The following is a 27,117-nucleotide window of genomic DNA, read 5'->3' on the forward strand; positions in this document are numbered from 1 at the left end:
TGCTCACTCCCCGTAATCCCTGTGATAACAACCAGCCCCACCACCAGCACCACGACCACGTCGATCCCGTCCTCCACCACCACAGTCACCACCTCCACCTCCACGCCATACATCTCCACTACCACGAGTCCCACCTCCACCGAAATCATCACTTCCACCAGCACCACCATCCCCACGCCGACGACCTCTACCACAACTTCCTCCACCACCCCCTGTGAACCCGAAGTGTGCACCTGGAGCGAATGGTTCGACGTCGACTTCCCCTCCTCGGGGCCCAACCAGGGAGACTTCGAAACCTACCAGCACATCCGTGCCGCCGGCAAGCAGGTCTGCCGGCAGCCAAAGCAGATCGAGTGCCGGGCGGAGGACTACCCCGACGTTGCTATCCAGCAGGTGGGGCAGGTCGTGCAGTGCGACGTCCACTTTGGACTGGTGTGCAAGAACGAGGACCAGACGGGCAAATTCAAGATGTGCCTCAACTACAAGATCCGCGTGCTCTGCTGCACCCCCAACTACAACTGCTCACTCCCCGTAATCCCTGTGATAACAACCAGCCCCACCACCAGCACCACGACCACGTCGATCCCGTCCTCCACCACCACAGTCACCACCTCCACCTCCACGCCATACATCTCCACTACCACGAGTCCCACCTCCACCGAAATCATCACTTCCACCAGCACCACCATCCCCACGCCGACGACCTCTACCACAACTTCCTCCACCACCCCCTGTGAACCCGAAGTGTGCACCTGGAGCGAATGGTTCGACGTCGACTTCCCCTCCTCGGGGCCCAACCAGGGAGACTTCGAAACCTACCAGCACATCCGTGCCGCCGGCAAGCAGGTCTGCCGGCAGCCAAAGCAGATCGAGTGCCGGGCGGAGGACTACCCCGACGTTGCTATCCAGCAGGTGGGGCAGGTCGTGCAGTGCGACGTCCACTTTGGACTGGTGTGCAAGAACGAGGACCAGACGGGCAAATTCAAGATGTGCCTCAACTACAAGATCCGCGTGCTCTGCTGCACCCCCAACTACAACTGCTCACTCCCCGTAATCCCTGTGATAACAACCAGCCCCACCACCAGCACCACGACCACGTTGATCCCGTCCTCCACCACCACAGTCACCACCTCCACCTCCACGCCATACATCTCCACTACCACGAGTCCCACCTCCACCGAAATCATCACTTCCACCAGCACCACCATCCCCACGCCGACGACCTCTACCACAACTTCCTCCACCACCCCCTGTGAACCCGAAGTGTGCACCTGGAGCGAATGGTTCGACGTCGACTTCCCCTCCTCGGGGCCCAACCAGGGAGACTTCGAAACCTACCAGCACATCCGTGCCGCCGGCAAGCAGGTCTGCCGGCAGCCAAAGCAGATCGAGTGCCGGGCGGAGGACTACCCCGACGTTGCTATCCAGCAGGTGGGGCAGGTCGTGCAGTGCGACGTCCACTTTGGACTGGTGTGCAAGAACGAGGACCAGACGGGCAAATTCAAGATGTGCCTCAACTACAAGATCCGCGTGCTCTGCTGCACCCCCAACTACAACTGCTCACTCCCCGTAATCCCTGTGATAACAACCAGCCCCACCACCAGCACCACGACCACGTCGATCCCGTCCTCCACCACCACAGTCACCACCTCCACCTCCACGCCATACATCTCCACTACCACGAGTCCCACCTCCACCGAAATCATCACTTCCACCAGCACCACCATCCCCACGCCGACGACCTCTACCACAACTTCCTCCACCACCCCCTGTGAACCCGAAGTGTGCACCTGGAGCGAATGGTTCGACGTCGACTTCCCCTCCTCGGGGCCCAACCAGGGAGACTTCGAAACCTACCAGCACATCCGTGCCGCCGGCAAGCAGGTCTGCCGGCAGCCAAAGCAGATCGAGTGCCGGGCGGAGGACTACCCCGACGTTGCTATCCAGCAGGTGGGGCAGGTCGTGCAGTGCGACGTCCACTTTGGACTGGTGTGCAAGAACGAGGACCAGACGGGCAAATTCAAGATGTGCCTCAACTACAAGATCCGCGTGCTCTGCTGCACCCCCAACTACAACTGCTCACTCCCCGTAATCCCTGTGATAACAACCAGCCCCACCACCAGCACCACGACCACGTCGATCCCGTCCTCCACCACCACAGTCACCACCTCCACCTCCACGCCATACATCTCCACTACCACGAGTCCCACCTCCACCGAAATCATCACTTCCACCAGCACCACCATCCCCACGCCGACGACCTCTACCACAACTTCCTCCACCACCCCCTGTGAACCCGAAGTGTGCACCTGGAGCGAATGGTTCGACGTCGACTTCCCCTCCTCGGGGCCCAACCAGGGAGACTTCGAAACCTACCAGCACATCCGTGCCGCCGGCAAGCAGGTCTGCCGGCAGCCAAAGCAGATCGAGTGCCGGGCGGAGGACTACCCCGACGTTGCTATCCAGCAGGTGGGGCAGGTCGTGCAGTGCGACGTCCACTTTGGACTGGTGTGCAAGAACGAGGACCAGACGGGCAAATTCAAGATGTGCCTCAACTACAAGATCCGCGTGCTCTGCTGCACCCCCAACTACAACTGCTCACTCCCCGTAATCCCTGTGATAACAACCAGCCCCACCACCAGCACCACGACCACATCGATCCCGTCCTCCACCACCACAGTCACCACCTCCACCTCCACGCCATACATCTCCACTACCACGAGTCCCACCTCCACCGAAATCATCACTTCCACCAGCACCACCATCCCCACGCCGACGACCTCTACCACAACTTCCTCCACCACCCCCTGTGAACCCGAAGTGTGCACCTGGAGCGAATGGTTCGACGTCGACTTCCCCTCCTCGGGGCCCAACCAGGGAGACTTCGAAACCTACCAGCACATCCGTGCCGCCGGCAAGCAGGTCTGCCGGCAGCCAAAGCAGATCGAGTGCCGGGCGGAGGACTACCCCGACGTTGCTATCCAGCAGGTGGGGCAGGTCGTGCAGTGCGACGTCCACTTTGGACTGGTGTGCAAGAACGAGGACCAGACGGGCAAATTCAAGATGTGCCTCAACTACAAGATCCGCGTGCTCTGCTGCACCCCCAACTACAACTGCTCACTCCCCCCAGTCCCTGTGATTACAACCAGCCCCACCACCAGCACCACGACCACATCGATCCCGTCCTCCACCACCACAGTCACCACCTCCACCTCCACGCCATACATCTCCACTACCACGAGTCCCACCTCCACCGAAATCATCACTTCCACCAGCACCACCATCCCCACGCCGACGACCTCTACCACAACTTCCTCCACCACCCCCTGTGAACCCGAGGTGTGCACCTGGAGCGAATGGTTCGACATCGACTTCCCCTCCTCGGGGCCCAACCAGGGAGACTTCGAAACCTACCAGCACATCCGTGCCGCCGGCAAGCAGGTCTGCCGGCAGCCAAAGCAGATCGAGTGCCGGGCGGAGGACTACCCCGACGTTGCTATCCAGCAGGTGGGGCAGGTCGTGCAGTGCGACGTCCACTTTGGACTGGTGTGCAAGAACGAGGACCAGACGGGCAAATTCAAGATGTGCCTCAACTACAAGATCCGCGTGCTCTGCTGCACCCCCAACTACAACTGCTCACTCCCCGTAATCCCTGTGATAACAACCAGCCCCACCACCAGCACCACGACCACGTCGATCCCGTCCTCCACCACCACAGTCACCACCTCCACCTCCACGCCATACATCTCCACTACCACGAGTCCCACCTCCACTGAAATCATCACTTCCACCAGCACCACCATCCCCATGCCGACGACCTCTACCACAACTTCCTCCACCACCCCCTGTGAACCCGAAGTGTGCACCTGGAGCGAATGGTTCGACGTCGACTTCCCCTCCTCGGGGCCCAACCAGGGAGACTTCGAAACCTACCAGCACATCCGTGCCGCCGGCAAGCAGGTCTGCCGGCAGCCAAAGCAGATCGAGTGCCGGGCGGAGGACTACCCCGACGTTGCTATCCAGCAGGTGGGGCAGGTCGTGCAGTGCGACGTCCACTTTGGACTGGTGTGCAAGAACGAGGACCAGACGGGCAAATTCAAGATGTGCCTCAACTACAAGATCCGCGTGCTCTGCTGCACCCCCAACTACAACTGCTCACTCCCCCCAGTCCCTGTGATTACAACCAGCCCCACCACCAGCACCACGACCACATCGATCCCGTCCTCCACCACCACAGTCACCACCTCCACGCCATACATCTCCACTACCACGAGTCCCACCTCCACCGAAATCATCACTTCCACCAGCACCACCATCCCCACGCCGACGACCTCTACCACAACTTCCTCCACCACCCCCTGTGAACCCGAAGTGTGCACCTGGAGCGAATGGTTCGACGTCGACTTCCCCTCCTCGGGGCCCAACCAGGGAGACTTCGAAACCTACCAGCACATCCGTGCCGCCGGCAAGCAGGTCTGCCGGCAGCCAAAGCAGATCGAGTGCCGGGCGGAGGACTACCCCGACGTTGCTATCCAGCAGGTGGGGCAGGTCGTGCAGTGCGACGTCCACTTTGGACTGGTGTGCAAGAACGAGGACCAGACGGGCAAATTCAAGATGTGCCTCAACTACAAGATCCGCGTGCTCTGCTGCACCCCCAACTACAACTGCTCACTCCCCCCAGTCCCTGTGATTACAACCAGCCCCACCACCAGCACCACGACCACATCGATCCCGTCCTCCACCACCACAGTCACCACCTCCACCTCCACGCCATACATCTCCACTACCACGAGTCCCACCTCCACCGAAATCATCACTTCCACCAGCACCACCATCCCCACGCCGACGACCTCTACCACAACTTCCTCCACCACCCCCTGTGAACCCGAAGTGTGCACCTGGAGCGAATGGTTCGACGTCGACTTCCCCTCCTCGGGGCCCAACCAGGGAGACTTCGAAACCTACCAGCACATCCGTGCCGCCGGCAAGCAGGTCTGCCGGCAGCCAAAGCAGATCGAGTGCCGGGCGGAGGACTACCCCGACGTTGCTATCCAGCAGGTGGGGCAGGTCGTGCAGTGCGACGTCCACTTTGGACTGGTGTGCAAGAACGAGGACCAGACGGGCAAATTCAAGATGTGCCTCAACTACAAGATCCGCGTGCTCTGCTGCACCCCCAACTACAACTGCTCACTCCCCGTAATCCCTGTGATAACAACCAGCCCCACCACCAGCACCACGACCACGTCGATCCCGTCCTCCACCACCACAGTCACCACCTCCACCTCCACGCCATACATCTCCACTACCACGAGTCCCACCTCCACCGAAATCATCACTTCCACCAGCACCACCATCCCCACGCCGACGACCTCTACCACAACTTCCTCCACCACCCCCTGTGAACCCGAAGTGTGCACCTGGAGCGAATGGTTCGACGTCGACTTCCCCTCCTCGGGGCCCAACCAGGGAGACTTCGAAACCTACCAGCACATCCGTGCCGCCGGCAAGCAGGTCTGCCGGCAGCCAAAGCAGATCGAGTGCCGGGCGGAGGACTACCCCGACGTTGCTATCCAGCAGGTGGGGCAGGTCGTGCAGTGCGACGTCCACTTTGGACTGGTGTGCAAGAACGAGGACCAGACGGGCAAATTCAAGATGTGCCTCAACTACAAGATCCGCGTGCTCTGCTGCACCCCCAACTACAACTGCTCACTCCCCGTAATCCCTGTGATAACAACCAGCCCCACCACCAGCACCACGACCACGTTGATCCCGTCCTCCACCACCACAGTCACCACCTCCACCTCCACGCCATACATCTCCACTACCACGAGTCCCACCTCCACCGAAATCATCACTTCCACCAGCACCACCATCCCCACGCCGACGACCTCTACCACAACTTCCTCCACCACCCCCTGTGAACCCGAAGTGTGCACCTGGAGCGAATGGTTCGACGTCGACTTCCCCTCCTCGGGGCCCAACCAGGGAGACTTCGAAACCTACCAGCACATCCGTGCCGCCGGCAAGCAGGTCTGCCGGCAGCCAAAGCAGATCGAGTGCCGGGCGGAGGACTACCCCGACGTTGCTATCCAGCAGGTGGGGCAGGTCGTGCAGTGCGACGTCCACTTTGGACTGGTGTGCAAGAACGAGGACCAGACGGGCAAATTCAAGATGTGCCTCAACTACAAGATCCGCGTGCTCTGCTGCACCCCCAACTACAACTGCTCACTCCCCGTAATCCCTGTGATAACAACCAGCCCCACCACCAGCACCACGACCACGTCGATCCCGTCCTCCACCACCACAGTCACCACCTCCACCTCCACGCCATACATCTCCACTACCACGAGTCCCACCTCCACCGAAATCATCACTTCCACCAGCACCACCATCCCCACGCCGACGACCTCTACCACAACTTCCTCCACCACCCCCTGTGAACCCGAAGTGTGCACCTGGAGCGAATGGTTCGACGTCGACTTCCCCTCCTCGGGGCCCAACCAGGGAGACTTCGAAACCTACCAGCACATCCGTGCCGCCGGCAAGCAGGTCTGCCGGCAGCCAAAGCAGATCGAGTGCCGGGCGGAGGACTACCCCGACGTTGCTATCCAGCAGGTGGGGCAGGTCGTGCAGTGCGACGTCCACTTTGGACTGGTGTGCAAGAACGAGGACCAGACGGGCAAATTCAAGATGTGCCTCAACTACAAGATCCGCGTGCTCTGCTGCACCCCCAACTACAACTGCTCACTCCCCGTAATCCCTGTGATAACAACCAGCCCCACCACCAGCACCACGACCACGTCGATCCCGTCCTCCACCACCACAGTCACCACCTCCACCTCCACGCCATACATCTCCACTACCACGAGTCCCACCTCCACCGAAATCATCACTTCCACCAGCACCACCATCCCCACGCCGACGACCTCTACCACAACTTCCTCCACCACCCCCTGTGAACCCGAAGTGTGCACCTGGAGCGAATGGTTCGACGTCGACTTCCCCTCCTCGGGGCCCAACCAGGGAGACTTCGAAACCTACCAGCACATCCGTGCCGCCGGCAAGCAGGTCTGCCGGCAGCCAAAGCAGATCGAGTGCCGGGCGGAGGACTACCCCGACGTTGCTATCCAGCAGGTGGGGCAGGTCGTGCAGTGCGACGTCCACTTTGGACTGGTGTGCAAGAACGAGGACCAGACGGGCAAATTCAAGATGTGCCTCAACTACAAGATCCGCGTGCTCTGCTGCACCCCCAACTACAACTGCTCACTCCCCGTAATCCCTGTGATAACAACCAGCCCCACCACCAGCACCACGACCACATCGATCCCGTCCTCCACCACCACAGTCACCACCTCCACCTCCACGCCATACATCTCCACTACCACGAGTCCCACCTCCACCGAAATCATCACTTCCACCAGCACCACCATCCCCACGCCGACGACCTCTACCACAACTTCCTCCACCACCCCCTGTGAACCCGAAGTGTGCACCTGGAGCGAATGGTTCGACGTCGACTTCCCCTCCTCGGGGCCCAACCAGGGAGACTTCGAAACCTACCAGCACATCCGTGCCGCCGGCAAGCAGGTCTGCCGGCAGCCAAAGCAGATCGAGTGCCGGGCGGAGGACTACCCCGACGTTGCTATCCAGCAGGTGGGGCAGGTCGTGCAGTGCGACGTCCACTTTGGACTGGTGTGCAAGAACGAGGACCAGACGGGCAAATTCAAGATGTGCCTCAACTACAAGATCCGCGTGCTCTGCTGCACCCCCAACTACAACTGCTCACTCCCCCCAGTCCCTGTGATTACAACCAGCCCCACCACCAGCACCACGACCACATCGATCCCGTCCTCCACCACCACAGTCACCACCTCCACCTCCACGCCATACATCTCCACTACCACGAGTCCCACCTCCACCGAAATCATCACTTCCACCAGCACCACCATCCCCACGCCGACGACCTCTACCACAACTTCCTCCACCACCCCCTGTGAACCCGAGGTGTGCACCTGGAGCGAATGGTTCGACATCGACTTCCCCTCCTCGGGGCCCAACCAGGGAGACTTCGAAACCTACCAGCACATCCGTGCCGCCGGCAAGCAGGTCTGCCGGCAGCCAAAGCAGATCGAGTGCCGGGCGGAGGACTACCCCGACGTTGCTATCCAGCAGGTGGGGCAGGTCGTGCAGTGCGACGTCCACTTTGGACTGGTGTGCAAGAACGAGGACCAGACGGGCAAATTCAAGATGTGCCTCAACTACAAGATCCGCGTGCTCTGCTGCACCCCCAACTACAACTGCTCACTCCCCGTAATCCCTGTGATAACAACCAGCCCCACCACCAGCACCACGACCACGTCGATCCCGTCCTCCACCACCACAGTCACCACCTCCACCTCCACGCCATACATCTCCACTACCACGAGTCCCACCTCCACTGAAATCATCACTTCCACCAGCACCACCATCCCCATGCCGACGACCTCTACCACAACTTCCTCCACCACCCCCTGTGAACCCGAAGTGTGCACCTGGAGCGAATGGTTCGACGTCGACTTCCCCTCCTCGGGGCCCAACCAGGGAGACTTCGAAACCTACCAGCACATCCGTGCCGCCGGCAAGCAGGTCTGCCGGCAGCCAAAGCAGATCGAGTGCCGGGCGGAGGACTACCCCGACGTTGCTATCCAGCAGGTGGGGCAGGTCGTGCAGTGCGACGTCCACTTTGGACTGGTGTGCAAGAACGAGGACCAGACGGGCAAATTCAAGATGTGCCTCAACTACAAGATCCGCGTGCTCTGCTGCACCCCCAACTACAACTGCTCACTCCCCCCAGTCCCTGTGATTACAACCAGCCCCACCACCAGCACCACGACCACATCGATCCCGTCCTCCACCACCACAGTCACCACCTCCACGCCATACATCTCCACTACCACGAGTCCCACCTCCACCGAAATCATCACTTCCACCAGCACCACCATCCCCACGCCGACGACCTCTACCACAACTTCCTCCACCACCCCCTGTGAACCCGAAGTGTGCACCTGGAGCGAATGGTTCGACGTCGACTTCCCCTCCTCGGGGCCCAACCAGGGAGACTTCGAAACCTACCAGCACATCCGTGCCGCCGGCAAGCAGGTCTGCCGGCAGCCAAAGCAGATCGAGTGCCGGGCGGAGGACTACCCCGACGTTGCTATCCAGCAGGTGGGGCAGGTCGTGCAGTGCGACGTCCACTTTGGACTGGTGTGCAAGAACGAGGACCAGACGGGCAAATTCAAGATGTGCCTCAACTACAAGATCCGCGTGCTCTGCTGCACCCCCAACTACAACTGCTCACTCCCCCCAGTCCCTGTGATTACAACCAGCCCCACCACCAGCACCACGACCACATCGATCCCGTCCTCCACCACCACAGTCACCACCTCCACCTCCACGCCATACATCTCCACTACCACGAGTCCCACCTCCACCGAAATCATCACTTCCACCAGCACCACCATCCCCACGCCGACGACCTCTACCACAACTTCCTCCACCACCCCCTGTGAACCCGAAGTGTGCACCTGGAGCGAATGGTTCGACGTCGACTTCCCCTCCTCGGGGCCCAACCAGGGAGACTTCGAAACCTACCAGCACATCCGTGCCGCCGGCAAGCAGGTCTGCCGGCAGCCAAAGCAGATCGAGTGCCGGGCGGAGGACTACCCCGACGTTGCTATCCAGCAGGTGGGGCAGGTCGTGCAGTGCGACGTCCACTTTGGACTGGTGTGCAAGAACGAGGACCAGACGGGCAAATTCAAGATGTGCCTCAACTACAAGATCCGCGTGCTCTGCTGCACCCCCAACTACAACTGCTCACTCCCCGTAATCCCTGTGATAACAACCAGCCCCACCACCAGCACCACGACCACGTCGATCCCGTCCTCCACCACCACAGTCACCACCTCCACCTCCACGCCATACATCTCCACTACCACGAGTCCCACCTCCACCGAAATCATCACTTCCACCAGCACCACCATCCCCACGCCGACGACCTCTACCACAACTTCCTCCACCACCCCCTGTGAACCCGAAGTGTGCACCTGGAGCGAATGGTTCGACGTCGACTTCCCCTCCTCGGGGCCCAACCAGGGAGACTTCGAAACCTACCAGCACATCCGTGCCGCCGGCAAGCAGGTCTGCCGGCAGCCAAAGCAGATCGAGTGCCGGGCGGAGGACTACCCCGACGTTGCTATCCAGCAGGTGGGGCAGGTCGTGCAGTGCGACGTCCACTTTGGACTGGTGTGCAAGAACGAGGACCAGACGGGCAAATTCAAGATGTGCCTCAACTACAAGATCCGCGTGCTCTGCTGCACCCCCAACTACAACTGCTCACTCCCCGTAATCCCTGTGATAACAACCAGCCCCACCACCAGCACCACGACCACGTCGATCCCGTCCTCCACCACCACAGTCACCACCTCCACCTCCACGCCATACATCTCCACTACCACGAGTCCCACCTCCACTGAAATCATCACTTCCACCAGCACCACCATCCCCATGCCGACGACCTCTACCACAACTTCCTCCACCACCCCCTGTGAACCCGAAGTGTGCACCTGGAGCGAATGGTTCGACGTCGACTTCCCCTCCTCGGGGCCCAACCAGGGAGACTTCGAAACCTACCAGCACATCCGTGCCGCCGGCAAGCAGGTCTGCCGGCAGCCAAAGCAGATCGAGTGCCGGGCGGAGGACTACCCCGACGTTGCTATCCAGCAGGTGGGGCAGGTCGTGCAGTGCGACGTCCACTTTGGACTGGTGTGCAAGAACGAGGACCAGACGGGCAAATTCAAGATGTGCCTCAACTACAAGATCCGCGTGCTCTGCTGCACCCCCAACTACAACTGCTCACTCCCCGTAATCCCTGTGATAACAACCAGCCCCACCACCAGCACCACGACCACGTCGATCCCGTCCTCCACCACCACAGTCACCACCTCCACCTCCACGCCATACATCTCCACTACCACGAGTCCCACCTCCACCGAAATCATCACTTCCACCAGCACCACCATCCCCACGCCGACGACCTCTACCACAACTTCCTCCACCACCCCCTGTGAACCCGAAGTGTGCACCTGGAGCGAATGGTTCGACGTCGACTTCCCCTCCTCGGGGCCCAACCAGGGAGACTTCGAAACCTACCAGCACATCCGTGCCGCCGGCAAGCAGGTCTGCCGGCAGCCAAAGCAGATCGAGTGCCGGGCGGAGGACTACCCCGACGTTGCTATCCAGCAGGTGGGGCAGGTCGTGCAGTGCGACGTCCACTTTGGACTGGTGTGCAAGAACGAGGACCAGATGGGCAAATTCAAGATGTGCCTCAACTACAAGATCCGCGTGCTCTGCTGCACCCCCAACTTCAACTGCCCATTCTCCACCCTCTCTACCACCACTAGCACATCCGCCATTAGTACCCTTAGTGAACCATTCTTTACAACAACTTCTCCCATTTCGAGCACACCATGTTTCTGCAAGATTGGTGATTCTATTTTTTCACCTGGTTAGTTTGCATTTTTTTGGTTGTTTTTATTTATTTGCTATTTCTTTTTGTTATGGATTTTGTGTTCGTGTTTCTTTTTTTTTAATTATCCTTTTCTTTTTTTATGCCTTTCATTTTTTTGTTTGATTTTTTCTTCTAATATTTCTTTTTTCTTTTTTTACAGGTGACTTGATTTACAACAGAATTGATAGTGATGGATGTCGATTTTATGCCATCTGTAGCCCAACATGTAATATTGAACGACACGCTGTACATTGTCCTGTCACTACTTTGCCAGCCACCAGTTCCTCTGAGTGGTCCACAATAACAACAGCAGTTCCTCTGCCTCCCACTTCTACACGTCCTGCTTTTCATGGTTGTGTTTCCAGTCTTTACCCTCCGTTACAAGTATGTTATTTTTGTCTTTGTTTTTGACTGTTGAAATATTCTCATTTATTGCGTGGTATCTGTTTGGTAGACTTTGTAGTTTTTAAAACTTAAATGTGCTGATTGTCTTAATTATTTTGCTAATGATTGGCAATGTATTGGACATAATATTTGTTTTTTTCCTCTTTCTGACTTTCAGATTTTTATACTGCTAAAGCAAGTGACAATATTATTTTCTTGTTATTTAATTTTTAGTAAAACTCTTTGGTGCATTGCATATGTAAGGTATCTTCTCACTGACATAATAGAAGGACTATGTATCTTATTTTTTCACTAATGGGAAATATTTGAGATTCAATCAAGGCTTGTATCTGTTTCCATTCTTCTGCCCTTTTATCTATACTCCTTTAAACTTTTTTTATTATGTTCTCTGTTGACCGTGAAGTACGCTATACACAGAATATAGGAAAGCAGTTTCTGTAACCTAATATGTGTCCCCAAGCTCCAGAAGAGTTCCTCATGCAGAAGTAACAAGTGTTGTTAAGGTTTCCACCTCCTTTTAACATTAAAAAGTTAATCCTGTATTATATTGACAACTTTTTTCTCTCAGTGAAAATTTTCATTTTAGTCTTTTTTTTTAGTTTCAGTAAAGTAAGTGTAGTTTATTCCCCATAACATGGTCAGAATTTTGAATGCCTGTAGTTCCCATTAAAAGTAATTAATATCAAAATTGAGGAGAAGTAACACACATTGATTTCCTTTCCAACACTACCATTACTGGAAACATAGCATAAATCTAAAAAGAGCAGTGAAGGTTATACCTGTTTACAGAGTTTTTTGAAAAAAGCTTTTTCTTCATTTTGCAGCCTGGAGAAAGATTCAAATTATCCAACTGTACAGAAGTCATCTGTAATGGAGACAACAATATAGATGTAGTACCAACGTACTGCCCACCAGTAAAGGAAATTACCTGTGCTAACAAATATCCACCAATGCTGGTACCTGATGAAAATGGATGCTGTTACCGATATGAGTGTCAATGTAAGCATCATTAGATACGGGAATAACATTTAAAAAATAGAAAAAAAGGCCAAGCTTTACACAGGTTATATGGGCATTTTCATTTCTTAGGGTTGCTCTATAAATTGCAGTATCTTCAGGTTTTAAATTTTCTTCTACCTAAATTCTCATCCTTATCTTCCAAATATTTTCTCTGTACAGGTGTGTGTAGTGGATGGGGTGATCCTCATTACATTACTTTTGATGGAACCTATTATACCTTCCTTGAAAACTGCACTTATGTCCTGGTGAAACAGATTGTCCCTAGATATGACAACTTCCGTGTTTACATTGACAATTATTACTGCGATGCAAAAGATGGACTCTCCTGCCCTAAATCTATTATTATTTTCTACAAATCTGCAGAAGTGGTGCTGACTCGTCAGCTCATGAATGGTGTGATGACCAATGTGGTAAATACTTTTTTTCTATTTTTGCAAAAAAGAAATAGTGTCTATGAGCCTTACTGATGCTATTTTGAGATACAGTCTGTTGGAATATCACATCATGGAGGTGATCAGGGCAGAGGGTTGTCACTAGGGTGAAAAAAAAGGGTTGCGCTGGATGCTAAGAACAAAATTTGTGTTTCATGAAAACTGGTACATTGTGCCATACACTTATGTAAACAAGCACACTTTGAAGAAACACAAATGCAAATTGCAAGCAGGAATCTTCTCCCAGAGGGAAGATGGATATGTATCCCTTATATGCTGGATGACTGCTTTCTCTCCATATGGAACTTTGGCACCAAACAGCCCTGACACAATTCCCCCTTCAATTTCCTACAGTGAAGAGAGGTATAGCTGAAGAAAAGTGGTAACTTAGACTGTCACCTGACCTTCATGATCCAAAATAGTGTTGGCAAACCAATGAAAATGAAAAGATAGTCCCACTCTTACATTGGAGAATCTGTTCATTGATTAGAGAATCTGTAGAAAGGGAGAAAATTTTGTCTGAATAGGCACTCTTGCCTTAGAATGCCATGCCAAATTCTCAGTCAGAAATACGTGTTGGTTCCCTGTGAAAGAAAACAGTAACTGACAATTTTAACTCGTGCTTTAGCCTGATTCAGTGACAAGAGAGCTGCAGAATAACTTCTGACAAAAAACTATTAGGCAAATAATTTGCCTTTATTAACTCATATAAGATAGTGGCTGCAAATTGAAAATTTTAACAAATATATATGATCACTACTACGTAAAACTGGCACTAAGGGCATCGGATTTAATGTTGAATTCAGACAGCTCTTCCTATGTCAATTACTATGTAATATAGAGATGGTGTGACTATCTGGCAAAGTTATCACATAATAATGGCAGGGATGTTTCTGTAGCTAAAGAAAACTACCACACATTTTCATATGAAAAATGTTTCCAAGGCACATAATCATGAGGGATACAATGAAAATACTTGGATTTCTATGCATAGAATACTCTGTATTAGCATACAATCATCACAAACACAGTATGTAGAGGCCACTTGGATTATTATCACATTTTAGCAATATAGCAATACAAGCCAAGATAGCAATGCAAATATATGCTGTCATTAGGATGCCAATGGGCACTGGATGTGATGAACAACAACATGGACTTATCCATAATTATGAAGATTAGAAAATATATTATTTAAAACAATCAGGCAGAAGCAGTGCTTATTCTGATGTGGTGTTTTGGTTTGGTGTTTTTTTTTAACCCTGCATTCAGATGTACTTCAACAAAAAGATTGTTGGACCAGGCTTCAAAAAAGATGGCATTTCTTTCTCCACTCTTGGCATCAATATGATTGTTGAAATAGAAGAAATTGGTGCAGTCATCACCTTTAGTGGTCTGATTTTCTCTGTCAAGCTCCCATACAGCAAATTTGGCAACAACACCGAAGGACAATGTGGTAAGAAGGCTGCACAGATTGGAGGGAGTCCTCTTTCCCTACCCCGACCTTCGTTATGCTCACCCACTCTGGCTTTGCAGTCTTACAATTGACAGAGATTTTTAAACAGCAGTAAATGGAAATGAGTACAGTTTTGCTCTTCAACTTCTGTAGGATGTCAAAAGCTCAATATATCTTTGAGGCTGGGGTTTTACATCTGTTTGTTTTTCCATAACCTAAAGTTCAACCTAGAGAAAGTGCTCCCTAGGAAGCAAAGCAAAATATGCATTTCATGAGCACATCACACCTAAACATATCAGCCCATGAATGTATTGTGCATCTCTGATGTGGCTTAGGAGACTTACTCACCTTGTCTCTTCCAGGAACGTGTACAAACAATAAAGAAGATGAATGCCGCTTACCAAGTGGTAAGATAATTTCCTCCTGTCCCCAGATGGCTCATCACTGGATTGTTGACAACAACAAGTCATGCCATGGAGTGCCAATACCACCAACTATAACTACACCTCCACCAAAGCCGCAATGTCAAACACCTCCACTCTGCAAACTTATCTTGAGCGAGTAAGAAAACAAATTCATTTTTTCTAGACACAACTGTCTCAGTATCTTACAAGAAGAATAAAGCTATAGCTTTAGCATGTGATAACTGAAAATGTCAGCTTAGTGACAGAATATATATAGTAAAAGGCCTTTGCAAAAGAAACTGGTCTGCCTTAATGATTTGCATGCCAAAGATAACTGAGCAAGGAGAGGTAAAGTCAGAAAATCAGGGATGCAGCGAGCACTAAAATCAATACTCCCTGGATGCAATACTTCCAGAGTTTGTTCATTAAGTATTAAGCAAAGACTGAACTCTAAATTTGAAGTGGGTCTTCAGTACAAATCGTAGAGAAGCCATTTACCAAACAGGTGAAGAGAGCAGATGCAAACAGATGAGAAATGTCCTTCTTTCTTTGTACGTTTTAGCTAAAATATGGATTCCAAAAGTGCAAAGGCTTGTTGTCTGATGTCCTATATCTGTGTAGGCTGACAAGGTTACTTATAAAAGCCCTCTTATATATACTTTCTGTAGTATCTAGTAAGTTTGGAGCTATTTTATGTGTGAATTTTCTACTGCTACTTTTTTCAATGTAGTGCAGTTGCCTTTTACACTATATTTCTGATGTCAAGCCACTAAAAAGTTGCATACACATACAGAAATACTATGACCATTAACATCTTTAGGAAAAAAAGGCACTACAGATTTCTTAATCTTTCCTGAATCTATCTCCCAGCTTACTGGCCATTCCTAGGGTCTTGTTTCTCATAATACCTTCCTTTCTGAAGCAGAGTCACATGGTATTAACTGGAAAGTGTTGTCTGACAGGAACAGACTTTGTATAATGGCTGATTAATATAGAAGGGGGTTGCTTTCTTTACTGTCTGCAGGGTTTTTGCAGAATGTCATACTGTGATACCACCAGAACCATTTTTCAAAGGCTGTGTTTTTGATGGATGTCGCATAGACGATGAATCCATGCAGTGTTCCAGTTTGGAGATATATGCTACAGAGTGTGCTGCTAGAGGTGTCTGCATTGACTGGAGAGGAATGACCAACAACACGTGTTGTAAGTGTTGCAGGACCAAAATGTGTGTGATAAATGGTAGAAATTAGTGCTTTATTCACTAAACAAGTCTTATATCTGACACTTGGTTACTGTCTACAAAAACCCAGTGGGGTCCTTTCTCACAGAAGCTGCAGATTAAGAAGGCAAAGCTGGAGTAATTTTTTTCTGAAAAAAAATGCATCTACTGTCAATTTTTAATCTTTTTTTTTTGTCTTTTTTCCATGCAGCATTCAGCTGTCCATCAAGCATGCTATACAAGCCATGTGGGCCCATTAATCCAGTTACTTGTGACCAAAGGTATGGAAAAAGAAAACACCCCACCCTGAGGCACCTGCCTATATTTTTCTTGTCTATCTACTTTCCTCAGAAATTTGAGTTATTTCACAATGAAATGTGTTGTGAATTTCACTAACTTATTCAAGATTTATAAATACCGGTCAGCTCTAGGAGCAGGTGCTTCCTGTTGCCCTTCAGAAAGTGTACATTTTTTGTCTCTCTTGTATCTGACATGATACGCTGCTCTGCCCTCTGCCTCACCACAAAAGTGTTGTACTCAAGCACATATATTCTTCCCATTCCAGCTATGAGCGTCCTGGCTATGGAGTAACTGAAGGCTGTTTCTGTCCTGAAGGAATGACACTCCTGCGTGCAGAGAGCAACATCTGTGTCTCTGAATGCTGTAAGTCATCTGTAGCTAATTTGGGGAATAAATAGAGATAGGGATTGTTAGTCAGGAGGCCTGAGTTCTATAGTCATCTTCTACATGGTCAGATCATTGCACATCAGCTTCCCTAAGTGCCACCAGTTACAAATTGAATAATAGTCAATATTACCCTTTTTTCCCATCATCCTTCCTTACGTAAGACTCACCAAGATGGTAGAACTCTACAGTTCAGCAAAATTAGTCTGCATGTTCATTTTCTTGTTAGCAGTATTTTTATTTGAAACTGCACGTATGTATTCCTTTGTCAGTTTTCAATGGTGTAAATACCCATTCATTTGTTTGTCTCTTTTTTTTTCTTTTTCTCTCTAGCCTGCAGAGAACCAAATGGAATGTCCAGATGGGTGAGTATCACAATAAGTATGACTTAATGAGCACAGACAAGTGAAACAAGATGATATTTAGTATTCCACTAAACCAAGGCTTTGTCACAAATGTTTGTTCACTTTCAGTCTTAAAAATAATGAGTACTAGAGCACCCCTAAGAAATTTAACAATAAGCAATAAAATATTCTTTCATTAAACTCACATACAGGAAAAAAATGTAAAAAAAAAAAAGAGAGCGAAATGGTAGTAGTGGAAGTTAGGCATATATGCTTATTTTATTTCCACAAATTTGGCTTGCTAAAATTACTAGAAACGAAGGGAGGGATGGATAACAAAGTTTACCTGTTGCTTATCATGTTCATATCTTGCATTCTTAGTTCCTCAGCTGCACAGAAATCAGCAACCTAATGTGAAAATGAGTATGTCATATGATCATCTCTTATTAAAAAATGGATGTGAGGCTCAATCATTTCTCCTTTAGAACTCCTGTAACTCGCATACTAACACTATTAACAAATAAAAAGTAATAGCTTTGTGAACTCAGAACCTTTAGCAGCCTCCAGTGTCTTCCTGGAATAAGCAGTTTGAGGGTCTCCTATGAAGTCTAGAATATAAAAAACCTGATATAATCAGTTATCACTATATGCATGAATATGTTAACTAGAAGCAAATAAAATTATTTTGGTTTAATTTTGTATTTAATTTTTTTCTTTCCTTTGTCTGTGTTTTTCTTTTTTATTTAGCCAGGAGAAAAATGGACAAAAGATTGTCGGGAATGTGTCTGTGACAAAAATACTCTTAAGGTGAAATGTACAAAGCATGAATGTTCTCTGACACAGCAAGTATTTTGTGAAGAACCAGGTTACATGCCTGTTGAGATACCAATACCAGAAGATCCATGCTGTACTAGGACTGAGTGCTGTGAGTACTGTCTTAACCTATTCCACATGATAAAGAATTATATTAATTTTAGGAAACTACAACAATAATTTTACATTTTTTAATACTTTGCATTGATGTCATAATGCTTTTTAGAGCCTTCTTGCAGAGCATACAGTAAATACCTAACGATAACAAATTTAAAGATTAAAAGATTTTATATAGTTAGACATAGAAAAGTAACTGAAAATCTCCTATAAGTTTACATTGAAAGCATTTAATACTGCCACTACCTGAAATAATATTCAAAAAACATTTTTGATTTTATTTCAAAGACCAGTATTAGGAAAATTAACTTTAAAAAATAGTCCTGATTATTTAAAAATTGCTCAGGAAAGTTCCAGAACCAGTTATCAGACCAGAGAGTCATCAGATTTCCCCACTGGTACAAATTTCTCTTTGAAATTATCTCTTTCCAGCAATTATTACTCTGTTTTTCTCAGTGTTTTGATTCACAAAGATTATGGGAAAGCCTAATCACATTGAAAACACCTTGGCACATAGAATGAATTAGTCATTAAACTATCTTGTGTAAACACCATATCTACCCCATAGGAAGACTTCAGAAGTTCATGTAAAACAAAATTGCTTTAATTGAAAAATTCTGAGCTCATTATTTTCCATATTCTCTTACATGAAACAGACTGCAACACAAGCCTCTGCACTGACATCACACCCCAGTGCTTAGAGGGACAGGAAATAATCACAATAATGCCACCTGGAAACTGCTGTCCTATCTTTGAATGCAGTAAGTATTGTGCACCCTCCTCACGTGGTATTTACCTCTGTATTTTTCTAGGTTACAAAAAACTTATAAGAGAGAGATGCAAGATATCTGTGGTATCATATTGGGCCTTGTCGTGAATGAGAGTTTTAAGGCCACTGCCACAGCTTACAAAAAGGGCCTACAAAGCTATGAAACAGAAGTTTTTTCATATGTTTCTGTCTCCTAAAACTTACACCTCTTTCTTCCTTCTTTACAGGACAGGGCTGTGTAGTCAATGAAACCTATTATGCAGTAAGTACACAGAGTTACTCACTCTAAAAATATACCCTCCCATAGTTCACAGTGCAGTGTTTTTGAGACACCTATCATGGTCCATATTTTGTCGGAAGGCCTGAGATAAAACATTATTCATTATTTCGCTGAGGTTAACACCCTCTGGACAAGCAAAATCTTATTCTGCTCTCCTTTCTACATTAGCAGAATTTGATTCCAAAATCGATATTACCAAACCAGAAACTCTGCTTAAATAAAACAACCAAAATTGTATTTATGGATAGTTTAGCCTATACATAGTTAATCTTTGTATTTTCTGTAACTTGTATACATGGAGCAACTTGTTTTAACTGACTAATAAAGGGTTTTTCCAACTTCTCCTAGCCTGGAGCTGCCGTTCCATCAGGCCCCTGTGAAGAATGTACCTGCTCTGCATCCTCTCCCTCAAGGCCTCAGGACCTCGTGGTCACATGCCAGCCTGTTATCTGTGACACATACTGCCCACTGGTGAGTGCTGGTCTGCTCCCAGAAATTCCTACCCCTCTCAGCTCTAATAACCACCCGTTCAGGTCAGTGACATTAATGACTTAATGCCATTGTCTCTCCATTTCTTTCAAAACAGGGCTATAAATACACTGTGGAGCCCGGACAGTGCTGTGGCATGTGCAAGGCAGCGGCTTGTGTAGTGACTGTGGGAGACAACATTACACACGTGCTCCACGTAATTACCTCTGGTTTACCTCACTTTTGGGGAACTCTGCTAGTCTTTCCATTCTTTCCTCTCCTTGTTGTTGTCACATTTATTTCCTCCATCTTTTCTCATATTAGACAAATGCTTACTCAGGCAGGGGCTGGACAATCTCCACACAGCCTAAACAATACCTTACACCACAAAATGCCAGTTCTAAGACTTCTGGAAGCAACGGCGCTATGATGCTGAACAATGGCTTTCAGAAATCAACATAGGAAAATATGTAGGTGGAGGCAAAGGGCATTGTTTGCCTCTAGTTCTGAGACTGTAGCATCCATTTTGCTCAAAGGACAATTTTATCTGTGGAGGCATTTTGACACATCCACAAATTCTAATGACAAAACCATTGAAATGCAAATCATTCTTTCCAAATGAGTCCACGTACTTACTCTATTCACACAAAAAGCACATCTATATCCATATAAAAATAGAACCTCCTCACTTGGTCAATGAAAAACACTTAATAGCAGTATGATAATGTGGCAAATAATTAACAGCTGAAATTCAAGGAAGTTGTTTGGAATAATCAAACTACTATAGACAGCAACAGTAAGACATCGGAGGGCTTTTGTTTCATTTTTATATAAGATGATCCTAATTTGTTTTAATTTTGACTACTTTCAGGAAGGAGAACACTGGAATCCACCTGGTGATAACTGTACTGTTTACACATGTGAAAAACATGCTGACCAGTTCATTCAAGTCATCAAAGAGGCAAGCTGTCCTGCCTTTAACCATGATGAGTGTGATCCAGTAAGTACTGTCCTTCCAGTTCTCATTTCTGGAAAGGCTGCAGTGCCTAACACCAGTGATAGAAGGATCAAAGTGTCCAATGAAAATAACTAGCAGACACATCATGCAGGAAGTAACTCTCCTTTTATCCTCTCTGAACCTAGTCCCAGTCAAATTTTATCTCAGAAAAGCAACTCAAAATTAAAATGAGTGATATAAAAATCCTCACTGAGGATCAGACATGAGAGAAAAATATACAGCATGATATTTTGGATTCCTAAAGTGTCAAGTGACCTAGAAGCAAAAATCAGCCTCTGGCAAGTCACTTATTTCATTCATTGTGTTACCCTGTCTGTTTTAATCCTTCACCTTTACTGACTTTGGTCACAATATTTTGACTTACATGTTCTAGGAGCTTTATTGCTTGCTGAAATTATACTACTAAACGGAGGGTTTTCCTCCATTTCAACTTTCAAATCATGTCTTTAATATTGATAAAAGTTATGTGCCCTTAGTATTTAGCCTTGCTTGAAATTAGATTCCATGGCAATACAAAAATATACACAGTCTCTGGTGCCAGAGAAAATCAGAAAGCAGGGAAAGTCTGCTTTAGCATGCAGATATGAAACCTGAGTTATCTTTGTATGTTTTCCCACTTAAGGATGATATCAGGCTATCTGACGATGGCTGCTGTTTAGTGTGCCGAAGAGTACCGAAACGTAAGTAATAATAATTTTGTTAAAAGTATTGATTATATGTGCCTGGTTAGCTATATTAGCTCATTTTGCACAATGGGTGCATAGACAGATGAGGTGAACTGACCAGGTTTGGGTTCACTGCTTCACTGGGGTGAGAAAGGAAACAGGTGGAAAAGAAACAGGACATTTGCATTATGCATTTTAAGTCCCAATAAAACAGATGATGAACTTTCCTATTCCCTACTGTTAAATGCTGGCTTTTTTGTGGGAGGGTGAGGACAATGACTACTCTCCAACTTCCATAGATAGACTCTCTTTAAGGAGGAAAGTGAAGCCAGTTCTGAGAGATGGCTGTGCATCGAGCAGTTACCACAGTACTGCTCTTAATTTCTGCATTCTGAATCAAGTTGTCTAAGAAAAAGGGAGAGTTTCAACACAAACACCAAGTCTTCATTTGGCCCTCAGCAATTAAAAGAAAAATGCATTGTGACTTAGTTTTCTATTTCTGTTCCATCCTCCTTAGTTTTCAGTTACAAACTGTCATATCATACACAGCTATCTATTTATATGCACATGTATTTTAACCTGTTTTCCTTTGCTTTGTGATGACCTCAGTTTGTATGAAGTACAATACGACTACTGTCATCAACTACAATGGCTGTGTGTCTCCTGCACCTGTTGAGATAACATACTGTGAAGGCAGCTGTGATGCTTACTCACGGTAAGTGGCATAAAAGATAATGGTGGCCTCTTGTCTTCTACTCTTTACACCAGTTACATCAAGCAAATCACAAGTGTTTTTCTGCTATGTCCAACATCCAGCCAGCCATCAACTGTTTCCATTGTGCTAATGAACATGATATTGTGCTAGCTTGATTATCTTGAGATTCAGTGTTCAACAGCCTGTTCAGCATCATAGTGAATAGATCAAAATTTTGATTTTGCCCATTTAAAACTGAGGTTATTTGTTTCTCATTGTTATCTCACTGGACTGGCTCACTATGTGATCTGGAATAATTCTTTACTTTTTCTGTGCCTTAATGAAGACTTAGAGTCATAAATTTTTACAATGAGGAGCAATTTACCCGTATTTCACCACAATACTGTAAGAATGCTAATACTGAGCAACAGTCCCACATGCAAGCACACAATTTCTGGTTATGTTTTGTAATGTTTGGGAGGGGCAGCATTATATCTCACATAAATTCTGAATCTTTCTTATTGGTTTTTCTATCAGATATTCTCAAACGACAAACACCATGGTGCACAAATGCTCGTGTTGTCAGGAAATCAAGACCAGCAAGAGAAAGGTGACTCTGATGTGCAGTGATGGAACCTCCCTTGATCACTCCTACACCTACGTGGAGAAATGCAGCTGTGTGGATGCTGAGTGCGTTACCCAAGGCAACACCCAACAGGAGACACAGCAGATAAAGACCTCTCAGGAGCAAGCAAATGTCAAAAATTAGAACTAGAGAGAAGTCGTCAAACAAGGGCTGAGCATAAGACTAAATAAAGAAACTTCAAAAAATACAAAAGTGTCAAGAGCAGCTAAAATTTTGGATGAAGAGATGATATTTTCTGCATAAACCCTCAGTCTGTCTACAGAATTTCAGCTTTCATTATCAATATATCTCCCATTGGTTTTTACGTCTGTTCTTTTACACCTTGAGAGGTCTAAGTTCATCTTGACATTTTCTGTTCATTTGTCTTCTGAGAAGTGCTGGACTTCTAATAACATTTTCATTACAGTTCACTGAGAAAAATCAAAAGACAAATCCAGAAAACAAACCAAACCCAAGGAAAACTGTACCCCTCTGCTTCTATAAGTTTCTTTTTTTTGTTGAGGAAATCTTAGAGGGCAGAAAGCCATATCTTTTCAAAACTATAAACTTCAATATTTTGAATAATTTATAATGGACATATTTCCCTACATGTTTTTGTGAGGAAAAGGAAAAATCCTATTGTGAGAAGCTGCTGCACACTACTTTTTGTTTACATAACACCATCAGCATAGTAGCTGTATGAAAATATGGATTTTTTTATTTTGTTTTGTTATGTGGTTAACTGTTTACAGAAGAAATATATATATATATTTGCCAACAGAGGCATATGAAGGATTTTTTTAAACAAAAGTATAATAATATTATTAATAATAATAATAATAATTGTAAATTCTTTCCTAGGAAGCTTTAAAAAGTTGGACCACTACTATTTATTACTTTTTTTTTTAACTGATTTATTGGGTAATTTCTTTCAGAATTAATGTTATCCCATTTCTTACTCTCAGTCATGTTGTCTGGGTATGGCATATTTTCTTTTGTTTTTGAATATTGCTTTATTTTTGTTCCTTAAGACACTAAAAAGCAATTATGATTAATAAATTTTGAGCATTTTACAGCACATCTGCTTTGACTTTTCAGTGAATCCCTTGCGTGAGAGTTGCTGGGTCCTTAAAACATAGTTCCAGGTCAAAAGTCAATGTGGTACCTAACACCCTATAGAGCTTTGATACTGCTTTAAATGAAAAACACTCAAAACCAAACACTTGGAAGTGTTCCTAGCACATCACCTTAGCCGCTATCACTTAGTGAACTCTCAGGAAGCAAGCACCTCTCTGAGTCTGCACATGTTTTGTAGCCCTGAAAGTTCTTTACCTGACTGGCATAAGCTATACGAAGTATTTCAAACCAGTCTGTCTCATGTATTAGGGCCCACTGCAACATAAATTAATCTAAAATTGCACTGTTGTAAATCTATGCGGCTGCTACTGAGAGGAAAGCTCATGTCTCTACAAACAATTTGCTGGGGGAAGGTTGGGTGTTAATGTCATTGAAATGGGTCCCAATGTCTCTGCTGACTTTGGGTTTGTAGCAGAGTTCGGGCAGTTCTGCTCCTGAAACAGACAAGGGTCGGAACTTTAGGGTAAAATGCCAGGTTGAAGGTGGGATTTGTGGGAGGTGGTTCTGGAAGGCTGAACCTTCCTGGTGCCTCAGCCAATGGGGAAAGGGAGAGGGCAGCAGGCAGCCGGGAGTTCAGGATAAAAGGAGGGTGCCCCGTCTGAAACCTCGAGAGAGAAAATGCCGCAGGTGTGTGGTCTGATAGACTCTCTCCCTTTCTTCAAATAAAATTGCAGGACTCCTCAGTCTCCTTTTTGGACATAAACTTCTTGGATTTGTGGAATTTTTCTTACACTACTCAGCTTTAGTAACAGGGTACTTTGAACCCGCCACCACAGCTCTGACTGTACATTGTGTAATGCCAAGCGACATCCTATGAATAACTGCCCTAGGATTTGTAAGGGGAACGGTAAAAAGCTGAAGTTTTTTAATAAACTTCTCTCCTACCCTACAGTTTGGATGGCTCAACAGGGTGCCCTGAGGCAGCTTAGGCTGCTCTCGCACCTGTTTTTCTTTTACAGGACAATAACCACCCCTATACTTCCCCCTTCAGAAGCGAGCACTGAGTTTTCCGTGAGAAACACTAACACCACCATACTTCCTGCTGGCAGAAATCCCGAGCTCCGTCCCAGCTTCCTGTTGACACATTGTTCGTTTTTTCCATGCCTTGGGCTCTTTTGCCGCCCCCAGGTGGCACACTGCTCTGTTCCTCCCTTCCCAGCTAACCCTCCAGGCTTCCCAATGCAGCACTGCTACTGAATTCCTGACCAGTTCGGTGTGTAACAGAGTTTCTGGCCTTACCAGGCAGGCTACGAAATTATTATTCTCCTATTCATTCTGCAGAAGGGAAATAACGTCTATAATAGAAAATTAATTATTATGTGCTTTGTTGGTCCACAACAGCTCCTTGCCCACCATTAACTTACTGAAATGGCAGATTTCCTGCATGTTGCTTCAAGATCATTAGTTGTTTTCCTGTACAAAGCCTGCATTTCAGCATCCCAGAAGATATCCTGTTTCCTGGAGAGCCCTGTGTGTCGTAAGTCTGTACCACCAGCCATTTCATACACTGAAAGATAAAAAAAAAGTACAATGAGGAAGAAGAGAAGGGGAGACATGTGGCACGTGGAAATACTGACAGGTGATAATGGCAGGGGCAGCAGAGTTTGGTGGCATAAGAAGGAAAAACAGAAATAGAAGCAAGGGCACTGACAGGCTTCAGTCCTGGCATGGGGAGACAGGAAGCAAGAGGAACATAAGGTAAATCATGGAGGCACACCGAGGCTGTGTCTGAGCAAGTACTGGAGACCCTGCCTTGGGGAAGGAAGGATTTCTATCACAGATCAGTCCCAGTGCTGGGAAAGAGCAAATGGGAAACCCTAAATTCAAAAGGAGGACAGGGAACAACATGCTTTTGGGCATTAAAGACTAAATGAAAGATCTTGAAACAAGACATGGAGTAAATGTAAACCAGAGCGCTGCAATGGACGTGGTAGAGCAGACTTACATTTTTCCTAAATTTTCCTTTACACAGGACCTATCTTTGCTCTGAATTGTTGCTGACACAGATTGGGTAATAGCTCCAAAGCAAACCTTCCTATAAGCTAGGATAAATTATACCACTTAGCTTTGTCAAAAACAAATTACCATTTTTTAACCATAGATAAATGATGGAGTCAATAAATGACTGGGTGAGAGAAAGTGATTGGCTTGGCAGGTCTTTCCTGACAGGTCAGAGCACCTGCAGGTTACACTGAGCTGTGCTGGTGTAGATGGTTGTTGTTTGTTACAGCCGACGGCAACACCAGAGGGCTCTGGGCACCGAAGAATTTCTTTCCAGGCACTTCAAAGTGAGCCACACAACTTTTAGCCTCTTACTTTCAGATCCTCAGGATGAGCTTTACTCCTGAATCTACAAGCATCATTCCACATAACATAACAAGATTTGTTTATACTTCACTAAATTATTTTTTATTCTTACCTGATCATCATTGGAACACAAGTTGCAGCAGAGAAATCGTTCACTTAGAAGTTTTTCCAGCTGAAAAAAACCACCAGTATTCAAAGTTTTAGTGTCTAAATTCAATATTGAATTAATGGGCATTCATACCTTCACTCTCAACTCAGGTCTCTTGTTACGTGGCTCAAGTTTTTCATGACCAACTTATTTTTATTCCTTCTTCACACAACATATTAAATCTCTGCTGTGTAAATAACAAATTACTAATAATCAATTTTCAATTATTCTTTGTCATTATCAGCAACATATAAACTATAACCTGAAATTATATGTCTATTCAGATTCCAGCTTTGAATCCACTTCCAGTAATTCATTTGCCTATTAAAGCAAGGCAGTGTTTAAACCACATCATTTTCTGAAAATATCTATTGAAAGACTTAAGGTTGTTCAGGCACAGCTCAGGAGCTAGGCTGATAACAGAGAACTCAAGAATGGAAGCCACACTTCATAATAGTAAAAACCCAACTCAAAGAAAGAAGTTTTTCACCTCTTCGGTAGGTTTTGTTCTATTGAAAAAAAAAAACCGAAAACCAAAAACCAAAACCAACCAACCAAACAAACAAAA

The 27,117-nt window shown here is 47.4% G+C and overlaps 2 protein-coding genes and 1 long non-coding RNA gene across 3 annotated transcripts in view; all 3 read left to right on the top strand.

Moving 5' to 3' along the window:
• Window positions 1-17,573, top strand: part of LOC139589544 (mucin-5AC-like) — a 46,901-nt gene extending 29,328 nt beyond the window's left edge. Inside the window, 9 exon segments of the mRNA XM_071425983.1 lie at window positions 2-11,542; window positions 11,706-11,929; window positions 12,775-12,949; window positions 13,130-13,380; window positions 14,674-14,857; window positions 15,220-15,418; window positions 16,286-16,464; window positions 16,692-16,761; window positions 17,498-17,573. Of these exon segments, the coding sequence (XP_071282084.1) occupies window positions 2-11,542; window positions 11,706-11,929; window positions 12,775-12,949; window positions 13,130-13,380; window positions 14,674-14,857; window positions 15,220-15,418; window positions 16,286-16,464; window positions 16,692-16,761; window positions 17,498-17,573 (12,899 nt within the window).
• Window positions 17,574-18,131: 558 nt separating this feature from the next.
• On the top strand, window positions 18,132-19,938 carry LOC139590283 (uncharacterized). The gene is made up of 4 exons (XR_011679294.1): window positions 18,132-18,433; window positions 19,095-19,199; window positions 19,435-19,469; window positions 19,836-19,938. It is a non-coding gene; the product is annotated as an uncharacterized lncRNA (long non-coding RNA).
• Window positions 19,939-20,112: 174 nt separating this feature from the next.
• LOC139589545 (mucin-5AC-like) overlaps window positions 20,113-27,117 on the top strand; it is a 67,242-nt gene continuing 60,237 nt past the window's right edge. The window contains exons 1-5 of the mRNA XM_071425984.1: window positions 20,113-20,172; window positions 20,827-20,955; window positions 21,596-21,653; window positions 22,248-22,353; window positions 22,870-23,036. Coding sequence (XP_071282085.1) covers window positions 20,113-20,172; window positions 20,827-20,955; window positions 21,596-21,653; window positions 22,248-22,353; window positions 22,870-23,036 — 520 coding nt within the window. The remainder of the gene's footprint in view (window positions 20,173-20,826; window positions 20,956-21,595; window positions 21,654-22,247; window positions 22,354-22,869; window positions 23,037-27,117) is intronic.

The sequence above is a fragment of the Agelaius tricolor genome, unplaced genomic scaffold (assembly GCF_023055355.1).
Source record: "Agelaius tricolor isolate 1412-34295 unplaced genomic scaffold, bAgeTri1.0.p SCAF_5, whole genome shotgun sequence".
Classification (NCBI taxonomy): domain Eukaryota; kingdom Metazoa; phylum Chordata; class Aves; order Passeriformes; family Icteridae; genus Agelaius; species Agelaius tricolor.